The following is an 18,362-nucleotide window of genomic DNA, read 5'->3' as shown; positions in this document are numbered from 1 at the left end:
AAGGCCCGAGACTCAGATTGGTTATTGAAATTGTGACATGTGGATCATGAGGACAAATCTGGGAAAGTGTGGCTCCAACAACTCAGACTGTATACGATTTTAAAAATGTTAAACAGCAGCCAAAAATACTGTTATGAAAACAGTTTTTACGTGCAGTCTTGGCTTGAATTAAGCTTTACATGTATTTTATTTTAACTTCTTCTGTACTTGTCCAGTGTGGTGTGTGAGATTGGCCCCGTTGATCCAAAGGAAACCTGGGGCTCCGTCGAGGTGGTAGTGAACAGTGGGAAGAGAGGAACATCTTCCATGGTCTTCACTTACAGGGTAAGCACAATGTGTCATCTGCAGCCCTCAAACGAATAAAAACATGTCCAAACACCTTCACATGAAGTTATATATTCTTTTAAAAAAAGACAAAATGCATCCTTTTTTAGTGGACCGTTAAAAACATGACTGCACTTAGATGCTCATTACTCTTCTAAAGCTTTACATAAAGCCAAGAAATGTGTTCATTTCTTTGTAACCAGATGCTGTGCAGGGGTTTTTCTTTTTTCTTTAATGTTTTATCATGCCACTGCATATCTATTTAACTAGCTTTTCATATCTCTGGCTCTGTAAAAGCTTCCCCACGGGGAGGGTGCGCCGCCCAAGTGTTTGCTCAGCAAATTGAGGCAGATGTGGGGCTTGTGTATGAGTTTGTGTGTCAGGGACTTCTGATCAAGTGGGTGGGGGGTAGATCAAGGAACATGAGAGGAAATTTGACTGTTTATGACATGGGACTGTTATCTGTGTGTGTGTGTGTGTGTGTGGGTGTGTGTGTGTGTGTGTGTGTGTGTGTGTGTGTGGGTCAGAGCATGTGTGCACTTGTAGCTCCTTGCTGGGGAAATATTAGCATCATTCAAATTGTACTTTTGCAACCCTGTTCCCCTTTTCACTAGGACCCCATTGCTGAAACGGTGATGCCTTCTAGAGGTCCTAAAGCAGGTGGCACGCTCATTACGATTTCTGGAAGATTTCTTGACACCGGCAGTCGGGAGGATGTCAAAGTTACCGTCGGAAATGTGGAATGCACTGTGTAAGGATTTCTTTTCATGATAATTGTCATTCATGCCGAAGGCCTGTTCCGTTTCAATTCAGCCTATTCAGTTGATAGAACTACTTGTTATTCACGCATTGTATTGTATGCAAATTCTACATCAGGCACACTTTGAACCCCATAAATTGATTTTTTTTTTTTTTTTTTTTTTTTTTCTTTTTCTCCCCCCCAACATTAATGATGTAAAAATGGGATTGACCTTAATTGTGGAAGGGGGCGGGTTGAGAGGATTTCTTTCTCTTAGAATTTACCTTTACTCTTGATACCGCCAATGTTCTGTTGCCCACAGTGACATTTCAGGCAGGGCTAACCGAAACATAACGAGCAAGAGAAGCAGCATGGCCACAATTTAACAAACTGTCAGGCTGCAGCCATGTTGTCTTCCGCTTCACAAAAGACCTTTTGCAAATGTTGCTGAACTTTGTCCTTGTCTTGGCAGGGAGCAATTTGGAGAAAAGATCACCTGCAGGACGGGAGAGTATAAAGACGATAAGGTGCCCTCCGACCCTCTCGACATCACAATGAAATACGGAAAGAATACCTCAAAAACCATCCCAAGTGCCTTCCAGTTCATGGACAACCCTACTGTGTTGGACCATAACCCCAAAGGGAGCTTTGTCTGGTCAGTCCTACTGAAGCATGCAGCATGTGTACAGCTATGGAAAGTAATGGAAAATGTATTTATTTATTTATTACATTTTTGGCCATTCTCATAAATATGTTTTACTGTAGAATATAGAAGTATCTTAAAGTAGAAAAAAGTGTTTGAAATGCATTTATTAATTTATGTTGGTCATGAAATTTTGTGCTGGCGTTTTATAGTGCTAAAATATTAACCCCCAGATTTTGCAGATCACCTTTTCATGTATCCTAAAGACAACCACAGCCAACAGGAACATTTAACCCACCTGTTGGAAGCGGGCACCAGATGTTTTCATTGTTTTCATTTCTTTCACGCAGCTGCTGCTCGTAATTCAGCCTTTTACTTTTGAAGCCCTGTGATGTCGTCGTAAAGGCTTTTGAGTTAAATGCCCCTTATGAGAACTACTTTCATGAAAAGTGGTACAGGATCGAGACCTTATGTCTGTGATCTCATCCACATCAGTTTGTGACAACACTGGTGCCGAAACTGTCCTGCATCGACTTGAATTTTAAGTCTCAGCCGCGTTTTTTACATTTTTAGGAGATGCCCTGATTGGCAAAGTTTAACCAGTCTTTACAACAGAGTGTGTGGTGTTTTAAAGTAGAGAAGTAAAGCTCCTATTCTCAAATGGATGAGGATGTCAGAGAAAAGCACTTTAAGTAGAACATTGAACTGTTTTAATCAAGGTTGTTATTGTGAATATTTTATTTCTTGAGAATTTATTTTTAAAACTACAACAAAAGCCATCTCAGTGCCCTTAAAGTAAAAACACATTTAACTCGCACCTAATTAAATACAATCAAATGCAATCTAATTAAAGTCAAATTATTATAAACGGCATTAAAATTGCTAAAATTAAGCACATTTTCTTTTTCTTGTACGTTTCTCTTTTTTAGTGATAGAGAAGGCTATTATAAATTCAGGGAGTAAATTGTTTTCATCTCCAGGGAATATTTACTCCAGCTTCTCTTTCAAAGTAGTGTCTGCTGTACTGTGATTCCCTCTATGAGCATATCCTCGTGTCTTTTTGTTGCTCGTGAAAGATATGCTCAATGTGTCTTTTTGTTTTTGTGTGTGTGTTTAGTGGAGGGAGGAACATAGTGGTGACTGGCTCCAATTTTGACCTCATCCAGACTGCTGTCATGAAGGTCCAGGGAGACAACTCATCCGCTGTTGAGGTCTCTATTAATGTTATTTATCATCTTTTAACTGTCGCCTCCCTGCAGTTTTCTGTCTGTGTTTGTTTCTACGCTTGCACTGCACTGTTCAATTCTCACACATCTCCTAAGGTTGCAACTACGATGAAGATTTATTCAAATTCTGCAAAGCAAACACATATTTCCACTGCTCCCAAGTTTCCACCGATCAGTGAGATCCCATAAACCCGGCAACACTTAATCTCAATTCCTATAACATAACGCCCAAAAACCTGGAGGATTGCAGATAGCAGCATCATTGTTTCACCATGACCAAGACGTAAATGTGTTCCTTGACCACCTAATCATGCACAGCCGACTCACACAGGGAACTTGCAGGGGATTTCATAAAGCTTACTGCTGCTGCTTGTCCTCTTGTGTACTGGGCAGCATTAAGACGTCATTGATTTTGTTCATTTCATTAAAATACCTCAATTTAATACCAGCATTAAGGTTGTAGAAGATTATGTGACTGCACCACTCTTCACCACTTTACTCCTGGGCCAAAATCCTGGGCCTTGCCACCCAGGGACAGAGGAGATTTAAAAATACTTCTGGCTGCCACAAACTCACAGTGGATGTAAAGTGTTATCTCAAAGGCCTTGGCTGCTCATTATAATAAGCTCCTCTTGGTATAAGTCCATCCACTGAACTAGACCTAAACACTGGGAGTAATTATGACTTCTTGCATGTTTATTTAGTATTTATTTATTTGTTGGTTGGCTAAATGAAGGCTTTTTCCTTCCGCTTTTAAAGCCTCCTAGTACTTTTTATTAGTTTTTATTTTTAAAGAACACGAGTGCACTGCGGTTCCACTACATCTGTACACTGCTCAATTAGTAGTTAGCAGATTACCGGAAATGTAATAAAATGTAACCGTCACACATCTAACTGACTCTGCTAATAAAATGAATGACTCATTTTAGAGTATACCAGTGCTTTTGGGAGAGTACTATGTACTCACTAAACCAATGAGTATGTACCAATTAGAAAATGTCCTATTATAATGCTATATTAAAATGGTAATCAATCCACAAATAGGTCTTAAACAATATTACACATAGGGCCTGATTTACTAAAGGTTTGCGTGTGTTAAAACGTGTGCAAACTTGAAAGCACCCGCAAACCAAAGTGCCAGCTGATCTACTAACAGTGTGCAAAGACGACTGCGTCTCTGAAATGCGCAAAATTGCACACGCAATTCAGTTGGTACTTTTGCCCTGATGAATAATCAATATGGGGCGTACCCGCCAGAAATCCTAAATACTGGGAAGGGACGATGCAAATTGCTCCATTTACCACGCGCAATGAGATTTACCAAGCCTGAAAGTAATTGCGCGTATTGTGATTGCGTCTGTATTTAATACGTTTGAAAGGAAGGTGCTAATCTGCTGCTGCTGTTATTGTGGCAAGGAGGCGACATCCAAAATCAAAGAATACGCAGAGAGTGAGTCTTTATTCTGCTGCATGCTATTTTAAAAATGGTTGCACAAGTTTTATTAAAGGCCACTTTTTCTTTAGTTCTCCGCCTTATATCTTGCCACCTTCTTTTAATGTGCCCCCCTCCACTCACCCACAACCAGGCCAAGCCTTTGTGCCAAAACTTTGTATTTTATTGATTACTTATCTTATTGAACGTGAAATCATCCTTCGTAAATTACATTTAATTAAAACCTGTGCTTATTAATCACAAAACACAGGTTAAACATCATGACCAAATCTGCTCCGTCCCGCTGTGTGAGTGATCAGCACAGAGACTGCAGCTTCGCCTGAATTATGGTTCTGCGTTAAATCGACGGCGTAGCCGACGGCGTAGGGTCGGGGTGCGGTGTGCGTCGCCGCGTTTAGCCTACGCCGTCGGTTCTGCGTTGGTGTGACGCGGAACCATAAATCAGCCTTTAGTGTGCGCTCTGTGCGCTGTTCTGAACACTTCTCTTCTTTCGGCCATATGATGGTCCCGTCTGTCACACTGTCAGTGTTTGCTATATAATATATAATATTTGCAATATACTGTGGACATCTGAATAAAAACTTAACTCATAAATAGATGAATCAAAGCGCTCTCCAGCTCTGCGTCTGATATAGCCGATGTCTTTTTCTCCTCAGATCATGCCGAGCACCGCGGGGTCACGCAAACCCGACCAATTCAATACTAAAATCAAATTCAGTCCTGTGGCCCGTTTTTCTATTTCGTATTTTTGATCTGTGCCTAAAATTGAAATATGAAAAACCAGATGTTTTTCCGTTTTTTGTGTTACCAACTGCATTTATTCTATCGCAGGTTTTCTCCGATATTGCGTTTCTTTTGGTAATGTTTAAATTTCTTTGCTGTAGTTCATGAATGTGTTTATTTGCCTCTTCCTCTAATATCTCTAACTCTAACTCGTCAAATTTCATTTTGCGCTTGTGACTTGTGACTGTGCATTCCATCCAGACTCTCCATGGCGCAGAGTTTGCGCTCGCAAACCTTAAGACACGCAACACCTCATTTAAATACTGCTGTTTGCACCTGTTATCAATTGCGCACGCAATCTTAGTTGATCACCCGCAAACCACGCAACAACAGCACGTGCAAACCTTTTCAGTGCACACGCAATTTAGTACTCTTTATTTAGGATCTTAGTAAATCGGGCCCATAGAGTATAACTTGATTAGGCTTATTTTCTATCACAGGTTTTATACTGGCTAGTTGTAAAATTAACCCATCTAAGTGAGAGTTGTGCTTTAGCCACAATTTAAGTCATATTAGTGTTTATTATAAAATTAAATCAGCTCAGACTGACGTGCAAAAACTATTACGACACAGTTCATGAGAAAATGGCTCTGTTTTAGAAAACTCGGGTGCTATTTTACTGAAACCCACGTCTAAAGCTCTGCATCAACATGTGCTATCCTGTTTATTTCTGGTGAGTAACATCACCTTTCCGCAGGGGTGCCCCCAGGGTCTGCGCTTGGGCCCCTTCTCTTTGCCATATCCATTACCTCTCTGGGCCAGATTATTCTTTCACACAGCTTCTCATATCACTGCTATACAAAAACTCTAGCTGTCATTCCCATCGGATGATCTCACAATCTCTGCACAAATGTCAACTTGCCTCTGTGACCTGTCAGTACGGATGAAAGATCACCACCTTCAGCTTAACCTGTCAAAGACTGAAGTCCTGGTTATCCCTGCCCATCCTTTCATTCAGCCTCGATATTGACATAAATATTGCCGCTACTACTGTCACTCAAGTGAAGGTTACAAAGAACCTGGATGTCATGTTTGATGACCAGTTATCTTTCTTTGACTACGTTGCCTTGGTGTCCCTGTCGTGCAACTTTGCTCTCCAGTCTACAACATTCAAAAAACTAAGCTTCACTGTAGGGCTGGGGATCGATTTAAATATCAAGAATCGATTCAATTCCGATTCTTAAGATTCAGAATTGATTATCGCACTTTGATTCGATCCAATTCGATCCGATATTGATTTGGGTTACTGTTAATAAAACTGTTTTTTCAGCTGTTGCATGAATTATATGACTGTCTAGTTATGCAACATATTAATACTAGTATTATATTGAGATTGAACAGCAAGTATTGGCAGCTAATGATGCTGTAAGGACCAATCACCTCCCAGAATGCTGATAGAACTGCTTTCAGAAACATCGTGTGGGTCAGAATTATCAAACAGATCCAGGGCAGCAAACAGGGGACGAAAGAAATCGCTTTTATTTTTTCCCCATTTATGAGAATTTGGTTTTTAACATTTATGCAAATGTAACCCCAAGACAGTATATAAAGCAAAGAAATATAGACAATTTATGCAATTATGACTGAAAACTTTAATGTTTTCATACCTTTAAACATATTTAAAGGCAAAAACATGGCACCAGTTATTGTCGTGTCCAACAAAATATTCCTTTTTTGGGCATAAACAAAAAAGTACCAAAAGTTGTGATGTAAAAAAAAAAAAAAAATTTTTTTTTTTTTTTTTAAATCGATCTTTAGACGTATGAATCGATTTTTAGGAATTAATATGAGAATCGATTTAAAATCGGAGAATCGATCTTTTCAACACAGGCCTACTTCACTGGCTACTTGTGGCTGCTTGAATAACACACAAGTCTATCACTTGGCTACAAGGTGATCTTGGTGTCCGCACCTGCCTCTATGAACTCAATCGTAAAGGCTTATGCCCCTTCACAGGCACTGCGCTCTTTACAATGACACAGACTGGCCTTGCCTTCTACTCACACAAGGAGATCTCAATCAAAACTGTTGCCCCACATTGTTCCTCAATGGTGGAACAATTTACCTGTGGCCACCATAGCAGAGCCATCCTTCTCGACATTCAAGACAGTGTTGGAAACTGTCCTCTGCGCTCTCCCTTTAACTTCCTGGACTGCTCTTGCATGTCATCTTAGTGGCACTTAGCTGCACTTATTCAAATACTGTTCATATCTGCACCCACTTTGTGATCTACCATGTTCCTGTGGATTGATTGTATTCCTCCACTGTAAGTCACTTTGGATAAAACGGTCTGTTAAATGTAATGTAATGTAATCAGATTATAACGACTCAAAACATTTTTTGGGTTTGGCGAGGGAAACTGAGGAGAAGCAGCCAAGGAAGTGAGGCCAGAGTCTGTTTAGTGAGAGCCTTGGCACTTCGGATTCATCCCAGTGAATGGGAAAAAGCCTGAAATTCTCCACAAGGACGTTTATGAGATAATCCTGAAAGAGTGGGTGTGAAAAGGACTTTAGAGTTAATATTATTCTAGGTCATTTATTCCTTCTTTTGTCTTAGTATTGCTTATGTATCAGAAATTAAGGCAAGACAAGTTTATTTGTATAGCGCAATTCAACAAGGTGATTCGAAGTGCTTTACAGAGACATTAAAACATCATGTAGTAGAAATAAAAAGCATGATTTAAGTCTAAACAAAAAAAGCAATGAAATAAAACAAAATAGAAAAAAAACTAAAATTTGGGACAAAAACACAATATTTTGGCATTTATCCTGACTCGAACCAGATGGGACTCCAACCCAAGTAGAGTTTGCAAGATTTAAACCTGAGGGACTCTCACCCAAACAGAATTTACAGGAGTAAGAATTAAGAATTTCAAATAAAGTTTTGAAATTCAAGTTTAAAATCCCAGTGCAGAAAAGATTAAAGACAGACATCAGTTAGAAATAATAAAACAAATAAGATGCAAAAAAATAAAAGTGAAATATGATGAATTACTGAAATGCAGCAGTAATTAAAAAGGTTTTCAACCTTGACTTAAAGCAACTGACAGTTTCAGCAGCCCTGTTGCATTCTGGGAGTTTGTTCCACAGGTGGGGAGCATAAAAGCTGAACGCTGCCTCATTGTTTAACCGTCTAACTCGTGGTACAGAAAGTAGGCGTGACCTTGACGACCTGATTCTACATCTCTGGTTGGTTCATAGTGGACCAGGAGATCAGAGATGTATTTTGGCCCTACACCATTCAGAGATTTATAGACCAACAGCAGTAGTTTAACATCTATTCTGTGACAAACAGGAATCCAGTGTAAAGATCTAAGAATCAGAGTTATGTGGTGTCTTCTCTTGGTCTTAGTGGGGACTCTTGCAGCAGCGTTCTGAACTAACTGTACCTGTTTGATGGATTTTTTATAAATAAAAGCATGGACAAGTTTTTCTAAGTCCTGCCGAGACATCAGTCCTTTAATCCTCTTTTCTTTAGGTGATAATAGGCTGACTTCACTACTGTCTTAATGTGGCTGTTAAAACTCTGTTCTGAGTCCATAACCACTCCCAGATTTCTGGCTTGGCTATTTGTTTTTAGCTTTACTGCTTGAGGCTGAATGCTAACTTTTAATCTTTCTTCCTTGGCTCCAAACACTATTCTTTCTGTTTTGTCTTCATTAACTGAATAAAATTCTGGCACATCCACTCTTTAATTAGATCAACGCATTTGATCAATGTTTGAATTGGAATATTGTCTCCTGACAAGATGGTTATATAGATTTGTGTGCCATCTTCGTAGTTATGGTAACACATTTTGTTTTTTCATAATTTGAGCAAGTGGGAGCATATAAATGTTAAACAACAGAGGCCCCGGACCTGAACCTTGAGGAACTCCACATGTTTTTTGTTGGCTCTGATTTGTAGTTACCGAAAGACACAAAATAGTCCCCGACTTTTAGGTACAGTAGAACTCCAACCAGGCAGGTGCTATGCCAGAAAGTCCCAGCCAGTTCTTACACCGGTCTATCAAGACGTTATGGTAAACCATTTTAAATGCTGCACTGAGATCCAGTAAGACCAAGACTGAAATGACCTTTGCTAGAGCTATCTCAGTGCTGTGATGTGGCCGGAAACCTGACTGGAAGACAACAAAACAGTCATTTAGTATTAGGATTTAATACAGCTGTTGAAAAACATCTTCTTCCATGATTTTACTTAGAATTGAGAAGTTTGATTGGGCCTATACCTGTTCAGAAGTGCCCTGTCTAGACTGTTCTTTTTTAAAAGTGGCTTAATGACCGATGTCTTTAGGCACTGAGGAAAGATACCTGAAAGCAGAGATGTATTTAAAATGTCTGGAAGCTCTGAGGCCATGCAATATGCAACACTCTTTTTTATATATATATATATATATATATATATATATATATATATATATATATATATATATATATATATATATATATTTATTATAAAATACATTTAAAAACCCTGCTGGCAGAGTATCCAGGCAGCAGGTGGTGGAATTCAGGTGACGTATGATGTCATCCAGGGTCTTATAAGTGACTGGACAGAATTGTGTCATGGTTTCTCTCATTGGACACAGGGGTGGCACATATCCAAATCTTAACCGATCTGAGTCTGTGTATGGATCTACTCAAACTGATTAATTCTGTAAATGACACTTTATGAAAACTGAAAGAAAGAAATCTATCCTCGTGCACAATTCATTCATAAGGATAAAGCTCTAATGACCCCAATTCATTTTGGACTATTACCTTATCACCCACTGGGCACCTGGAAGCCCTGAAAGTGAAAAATGTGCCCCACTTGGGGAGATCCTAGACGTTCTCTGGTGATGCTTTACGACTCTTGCAGCCTTAATGCTGACCTAACTGGATACTGGAAGTTACACAGTCCACTAAAATACTTTTAAGAAAATTCTACATACATGACAAGTACAGATGAAATTCATGCAATCCCACTTGAAGGAGAATTGGAACCGAACAGTTGGGCTCGGCATACCCCGTCTCTGCCTTGTTGGCTTTTCCTCTTGACGAATTGAAGCTGTGCTGGACTCTGGGATCTGGGAGCTGTCACACACATTATCATTCTATTATCAAAACAATCAGTGAGTGAGAGGAAGTACAGCCAAAAACAACAAAAAAAAAGCCAGCAGAGGAGTGACTTGGTGTGATTTGTGACTCATCAAAGGCAGCTGCTTATCTATATGACAGATTGGGATGTTAATGGAAAGTTGTGCCAAATTTATTTTTTTTCCCACAGCAAGAAAATCACTAATTCACTGGTTCAAATATAAAAACAAGAAAAAAAACGCAGTTTTCTTTTTGATCGCTAATCCTTTTCCATGTTTTTCTTTCTCTCTAAATAGTTTATATGTTATTTGTGTCTTGTCTTGCTGATGTTTATTTCTGTCCTTTTCCAACATTGTCTCCCTGATCCTGCTCAGTTCGCCTACGACAAGAATGACACGGTTATCCAGTTTCAGTCTCCGACCATCAACGGCTCTCTGAATCAGCCCTTTAAAACCCAAATCCATCTGGACAACTGGGTGAAGGAGCTGAAGCCTTTCGACTACCACCCGGACCCCAGCTTCAACGAGCTGACCAAGAAGGTCATCACCGAGACCAGCATCATCATCGTCACGGTGAGTGCACAGCCAACAGATCACCTGAATGCTGCACCTGCAGTTTTTCTCACGGTACAGTGTGTCTGGGAAGTAATTTAAGGAGAAATGGGTTTATTATCTGGATGGAGAATTAAACCAGAAAACAATAAATTGTTACTACTTTTTTCCCCATTTTTACAACCAGGAACAGAGGAGATCACAAACTCACAATCTTCTTAATTTTGAGTTATCTTTTTGTCATTTGACACTGTAAATGTCATGTATTGTTGTTCATTTAACCTTGTATTTACTGAATTTTAAGACCTTGTGAATGCCAAATTTTTTTTCCACTTTATATTTTCTAAATCATGTCCTGATATCAAAAACCATAGGGCAAATTTTTCTCATATGATTGTTTTCACTCTCCAAGTGCTTTTACCAAAAAGGTTTTATTCCATACAAAAATATTCGAATGGGTATCATAGAAATGTGCTTAAAGCAACTAATATTAGCTTTTTTTAATTTAGTTTATTTGAAAATAAGAGCACATTTGTCATCTTATTAAAATTGCTTAATTGCTTCGAAAGTAAAATGATGAACATCATTAGTTGTTATTACCAAACATTAATTTCAGTGCATATTACAAGTAAAAACTAAATTGAGTTAATCTGACATTACTATAAATCAGCATGAGCAGCAGAAAAGGATAGCTAGAATGGAGAAATATTCTTGACACAAAAAGGTTTTATTTATTTATTTGTCTATTTTAAAAATTATTTCAAATACAGCTATCTGAAAATAAAAGTAAAATCTTCTAAGTGGCATTCAGCCATTTAAAATGAAATAGGTGAATAAGAAAAGATTTAAAAACCCCTGCTGGAACTAATACACTTTAAGTGTTTTAGTTTTAAGTGACAAGTTGAATAAATGATTGTCGGTATGAAAAGTATGTTTGGAAAAAAAGTTTTGGTCTGTATAGTTCTTCATATCAGGCTTATTATACTTAAAAAAATGCAAATCAAACCCTCTAACTCTCAAAATGTGACATTTCCATTTCAAAATGGTATCCTCTCTTAACATTTCTGCAGATAAACATGCTTCAAGCAGCTCAGAGAGGGATGAGATCACAATAAAGGCCCAAGGCTTTTCAATTACTCGTAGCCTGGTTTACTTAAGCTGATTTCACCTGTCTCATGTTCCCACCTGCTCTGGAATAATTGCAAGCATGTCTGCGGATAACTGCTGCTGGCTCTGCAGTGTTTTGGAAGGCAGACTGGTTTTCAACAGAGCTGTGCTTCACTGTCTCAAACCGTTTAGGAACGTGATTAAAGTAACTAATTTAAAATGTTTTAATTATTTTTGATTACTTTCAGCTCATGGAACACTGTTAGAGCACACGCGTTCCTTCTATTAGGAAACAAAATGCTTATAATAAGACTTCTATTACTCATTATATGATGGTCTAATAGTAAATAATTGCCCTCCATGTTTTTATTTCAGTTAAGACATTTTATAATTCAGTCACTCTTTCCCTGCAGGGTCGAGGATTCTCCAAAGCCATGACTGCCAAAGAGGCTCAGGCCTTTGTGGGCGACGTTCCGTGTGTGGTCAACACTCTTCAAGACGACAAGCTGTTCCTGGACCCGCCGTCCACCGCGCCCCGCGCTCGCTCCAGACGGCAGCGCCGAGACACCCGGCCCGAGCTCTTGGACCTAATGGTCAGATCAGCCAAAGATGCGCAGATGGCACACATGTTGTGTTAAAACAAAAAATAATTAATACTTCGCTTAATTTTAAAGACCTGTATCAACAAGTACGGCCCCTTTTTCAGAGATGTATCGTAAAAGTAGTTTACTATTCAGATTCAAGATTGAACCTGCTATAGATACAGCGATGGTTAGTTTTTTGTTTAAATGCAGTCATTTTTTTATTGACAAATCATCTGCTCAGTCGATTAGTAGATTGTTGTGATCTCTAAAAGCTCATAAAAAAACTAAACAAAAATCTCCTTGAGCTCAAGGTTATATTTTAATTAGAATCATACTAGTGTACAACCAGAATCTTAAGTTTAAAAACAAATTAATTAAAAACAAATCTACAAATACTCACTCTTGAGAAAAGGACTATTATGTCCTCATGAAATTCTCTGTATGCATGTTAATCTATGTGCTCCCTTGTGACTAACAGCTTTGAGGTGAAGTTCAATTTAGGTGCAAGTTTATCAAAGTTGTACTTCTTTTAAGTGCTTGAGTCTCATAGTTTGGCATACAGCAGCGCTGCAGAGCCGTACAACGACTTACATATGATAACTTGCATGCATCATGAATCTTTACTGTACTTCTTCAGGCATGTCCTCTGTACATCTTAGACCTCTTTATTTTTAACCAGTTGAACAGTTTTCATGTAGCTAGAGGCCTTTATAATTAGATTTGATTATATTACATTTAATTAAAGCCAAGCCACAAATGTGATTAATAGTGCAACATGTCTTCTGGGTAATTCGTATAAGAACGCTTTAGTTTCATTTATGTAGCTTTCTAGCTGTGTAAAGGAGTGAGACTAGTGGGCTATCAATAGTATGAGACGCCAATATGAAACAATTGGAATAATAAGAGTGAGACTTGGATTTGTTATTTACAACTTTTGGTGAGGGTCCACTAACTTGTTCATAGCACTTCCACACTGTGTAGACATCGACTCTGATAATTACCCAAATAAATCTCCTGCTGTAATTTCCTAAGCTTCTCCAGATAATACGTCTTTTTGCTCTGTGTTTATCTACAGATCCAGTTTGGAAAAGGGCAGTGGGTGGTCGGCTCAGTGCAGTACGAGAGCAAGAATGATTTGTCGCTGTACATCATCATCCCTGCCGTCATTGTGCCCATGCTGCTCATCATCATTATTTCTTTGTACTGCTACAGGTGAATGAACCTAATGGATAATTGATTAACCAGTGTATTAAAGAGGAAAAGTTCTGCAAACCCGAGTTACCTGAAGTTGTCAAGAACTGTTTATACGACGGAGTTGAAACATTTGCTTTCCGTCTGGTGTCTGTTCAGGAGAAAGAGCCAGCAGGCGGAGAGGGAGTACGAGAAGGTGAAACACCAGCTTGAGAATCTGGAGGAGAGTGTACGAGATCGCTGCAAGAAAGAATTCACAGGTACTAACAGCGCAGCTGTAAAAAATGCAAGGATCTTTATTTTTTTTCATGTTCCTCAAATGATTACAAGGCACTGCTTTGTAGCTGTGATTACATTTTTTTTTTAATATATTGTGAAGGAGTTAATTAAATAAACCCTCCCACTTATAGTAATGCTTTGATAATAATTAGGTGTAGTTTTCCAGCAACCATAATAGAAAATAACCTTAATTTTTTTAATTACTTGTCTGGCAACACTGCGTTCTTGGTGTCTTGTAAAATTGCAGTGATTTAGCCAGATGAGTGTGTACAAAGTGTACAAGTTATGTAAGAGAGAGGGTAATTGCATTGTATTTGTATTTTTTTTTTCCTCCAGATTTGATGATTGAGATGGAGGACCACACCAATGACCTGAGTGAGGGGAGAATCCCCTTCCTGGACTTCAAGACCTACACGGACCGGGTCTTCTTTTTGCCCTCAAAGGACGGTGCCAATGATGTCATGATCACAGGAAAGCTCAACATCCCAGAAGCTCGAAGGGCAACAGTGACACAGGCACTCAACCAGTTTTCCAACCTCCTGAACTCCAAGACATTCCTCATAAATGTAATTATACTGCACACATGCCATCACTCAGCTACACTAAGCCTGTATATCCGTGATTTGATGTAGCAATACTACTTCAGTCCATGTGCTGCGTCGACAAAAGAACCACTAGGCGTTTTTAGATTGGACCGCGCTAATATCGCTGGATGATGAAAACGTATTAGGGCTGGGCGATACGGACCAAAAGTCATATCTCGATATTTTCTAGCTGAATGGCGATACTCGATATATATCGATATTTTTTCTGTGCCATAATTGGGGTTTCCCCCAAAGCATTATAGCATAGCATCTCTGTTAGCTTCATTTTTTTTTCTGAGGCAAACCCTTAAAAAAACAGTCAGTTTTAATACAAAGCCTCGTGCCAAATGTCACACAGGTTCCTTTATTAACAGAGGTCTGCACAATATCAAAATGTATAAAACAAATGAAATAAAAATAAACTGCCTGCATATATAGAATAAAAATGCTTCTTGAATAAAATAAAACAAATATCCCTTTCCTGCATAACAATTACATTAATTACACTGTAATTAATACAATGTAGAAAGTAACAGGCAGACCTTTCCACTGAGGTTGACAGTTGTGCAAATAACAAAACATTTGTGCAAATCTCAAATAAAACATTCAAGTCAATTTGTCACAAAATAAGCTTTTTTTTAAATCGATATAAACGATATTGTCTCGTACCATATCGCGTTTGAAAATATATCGATATATATTAAAATCTCGATATATCGCCCAGCCCTAACACGTATTTAACGTGCTTTGGTAATATAAACACATATTTGTCACCTCATGCCTGAAGGCGAGTTGAGGGGAGGGAAGACGAGTTGGGAGGCATTATTCGCGAAACATAATGTAACCTGTGTGGGCGTGCCGTGTAGAATGACGTATTTTCCCTACATCAGCAAAAGTCATGCGCCGCCAGGCGGGTGTAATTTTCCAAACGAGGATGGATGAACAACAGTGTTTTTTGGTTTGCTTTTTGCAAAGCCCCAGTGTGTCATTTTTGTGTCCAGTTGTTCAAACAATGGACCATCCTTTGTGGTTCTGGACAGACGCTGGTTTATGGCGTCCCCGGCTCCGAGGCTGAGTAACTCGCATATCTCCTCGTCTCCCCAGTTACTCATTTTTGCTAATCTAGACCCTCCCTGTGACGTCCTGCTGCCGTTACACTCATCAGCCGTTTTCTTATTTTATAAAATAATAAAAAAAAAAAAAATAAGAAACTTCCCTGGTGGGTTGTTGTTGGCGGAGCGGCCATACAGCGGCTACTGGTGTGAAAACCCGCTTTTAGGTAGCATAGAACACAGAAGGAGAAGTATGGAAAGATGAAAGTCTCAGCACTGCAACAGCTCTCAGCTGCGTGCAGGAGGGCTCTTTTATTAACCACGCCCCTCAGACAGGTGGCGTCAATGACTGCGTTTACATGCAGTCAATAACCCTTTTTAAAAGCGAATATTGGCAATAACCCAGTTTTGCATGGCCATGTAAACACCAATAACCCCTTTGAATAACCCAAATTTGTTCATATTCCGGTTTTTAAAAACCTGAATATGACCCCTGGGTTACTCCTTTTAAAACCCGAATATTCGGTCATGTAAACGCCTAACGGGATATCCCGATCAAACGGAACATGAATTTCTTTTCTGCGCATGGTCTTTTCACAAGGAATCCTGGTCTTTTGAGTCCAGGAAGTTCTTATAAACACGGAGAAACGCAAGACCACGCCACACTTTTGTACTGAGGAGGAGACTAATCATTTTATAAATGTAATGAAGGATATGAACATTTTGGCATTTGTAGACGGTAGAAAGTACGGGGATAGCAAGATTTACAAGAAGGTTAGCGAAAAGTTGCGCAAAGCAGTATTTGTTTTGAATTTGGATACAGGAAGAAGAAGCGGAAATGACGCTAATTGCGTCATCACGTTCTCCGCGCGTCGCTGGTTTGATCGGGATATCCTGAATGATTAATCACCATGTATACAGGGATAAACCTGTTTGCTCACGCATGTAAACTGAATATTCCGAATGTTTCAGTAACTGGAATATTAGCAATAACCCGACTTTTGACTGCATGTAAACGTAGTCAATGTCCTGATTACATAAAATACTTATAATAATCAATAAATAAACAATAACTGAGAGCACCACTCAACAGTTGTACTCAGGTTACATGATCAACAAACCCCTCTCACGTCCCGCCACCACGTTAATTCTGTTTACATTAGACCTGACCAAAGTGTTATTTGCAGGGCAGCTCAACACACCATCCCGCGTTGGTCGGTGTAAAAGGGGCACAGGACACGCTAGATCTGCACCTTAATCGCAGGGTGCTCGCCAATGTTAAAGGGACTATTGACAATACTGTGCTATTGAGTGGGGATGGTTCTTCATGTCTTGTAATGTCATTACTAGAGGTGCTTTTTGTTGTCATACACATCCTTGTGCCCCCAGTGGTCAGAAACGGTCTTGCTACATAAAGTGGCTTTTATGACCTAACTGGTTGTGTGTATTCAAAGAAAATAAAGGAACAAATCGGTGAACGATACCACACAATGTAAACTCCCAGAAGCTCATGTTTATAATGAGAGTTTATTGGAGCACGGAATTGTTTGGAACTGGTGGTTAATTAAATTAAATTCAGTTTATTTGTATAGAGCTAATTCACAACAAAATGATTCTCTTGGCAATTTGCAACGAAAAGAAGCAGTTACAGTGAAGACCAATTAAATTAAAGTTAGGGTTGGCTCCGGCCCAACCCAACCAATCCTTACTACAAGCTCTTTCAAAACAGGAATTTTAAGTATAGTTTAGGTTTTCTCCCTTATGAACTCACACTGTGAGCTGGTTCCACAAGAGTGTAGCCTCGCGGCTAAAGCGTCTGCCTCTGAGTAAGACTGTCAGAAAGCAAAGTGCTCTGTTGGGATAGTGTAAAAGTGTCAGGTCTAAGGTTCAAAGAAGCTTGGTCATTATGAGCTTTGTTTGTGGGGGAGAGTAAAGAAAAAAGACCCATAAATTCTTTTCTGGATTTAATGGGGAGCCAGCAGAAAGAAGTTAAAATTCAATAAATGATCTTTCCTGCTAACTCCCATCAGAACTTTCACAGCGGCGCTTTGAATCCAGTGACAGCTTTTCAGAGCGATCGCAATCGTTAGTATAGTGGACACTAAATTTGGCCATTGATTTATGTAGTCGGTGAACACAACTGGAACACAACTTCTTGTGCATTTAAAGACAATGGTGGATATATTTTATAGGGCACAGTATAGTGAAAAAGGTTAATCCCCTTAAATTACTGGATTTGGCTTTTTCAGCTGGTTTTCTGGTAATAGTAATGGCAATCGCAGTGTAAGATAAAACCACTTTTAGCCTTAGTTACTTGGGTAAAAGTAAATAATATGCAAATAATATGCAAAATTAGATTATTTTCCACAGCTCTGATATATTTTGAAACCAGGCTCCGTTTCTTGGAATTGAAAACGGTTTCATGTTGTAGTTTGTGGAGTACAACATTCGAAGTACAGGAAACACAGAAGACTAATATGTGTGAAGATTCCCATTAATCTAATAGTGTTGGCAGAGACTTGGCCTCTGAGGTGTTAACTGCATGTGTGGGTCGATTCTTCTGCCACTAATTGGTATCATTTCTATGCCACGATGTTTTACAGGGCAAAACAAAAATAACCCTGATAATTATATTTCTTCACTCGCATTAGTCATTTCATAATTTAAAAGCAAATTATGTTGGATTTGCTTCTGTGTATTTGAGATTCATCACGATGATTAATTTAGCTCATCGTTTCCCCTTTTTTGTGTGTTTGTGTGTACACAATT

General features: G+C 39.0%; 1 protein-coding gene across 2 annotated transcripts in view; it reads left to right on the top strand.

Moving 5' to 3' along the window:
* plxnb2b (plexin b2b) overlaps window positions 1-18,362 on the top strand; it is a 155,369-nt gene that overhangs the window by 116,746 nt on the left and 20,261 nt on the right. For both annotated transcript variants that reach the window (XM_061721087.1, XM_061721086.1), the window contains 9 exons: window positions 216-324; window positions 939-1,075; window positions 1,536-1,718; window positions 2,824-2,917; window positions 10,620-10,817; window positions 12,317-12,496; window positions 13,563-13,699; window positions 13,838-13,938; window positions 14,294-14,523. In XM_061721087.1, coding sequence (XP_061577071.1) covers window positions 216-324; window positions 939-1,075; window positions 1,536-1,718; window positions 2,824-2,917; window positions 10,620-10,817; window positions 12,317-12,496; window positions 13,563-13,699; window positions 13,838-13,938; window positions 14,294-14,523 — 1,369 coding nt within the window. The remainder of the gene's footprint in view (window positions 1-215; window positions 325-938; window positions 1,076-1,535; window positions 1,719-2,823; window positions 2,918-10,619; window positions 10,818-12,316; window positions 12,497-13,562; window positions 13,700-13,837; window positions 13,939-14,293; window positions 14,524-18,362) is intronic.

The sequence above is a fragment of the Cololabis saira genome, chromosome 5 (assembly GCF_033807715.1).
Source record: "Cololabis saira isolate AMF1-May2022 chromosome 5, fColSai1.1, whole genome shotgun sequence".
NCBI classification, from domain to species: domain Eukaryota; kingdom Metazoa; phylum Chordata; class Actinopteri; order Beloniformes; family Belonidae; genus Cololabis; species Cololabis saira.
The sequence above is the reverse complement of the archived record's forward strand: the minus strand, read 5'-3'. Positions and strand labels throughout refer to the sequence as shown.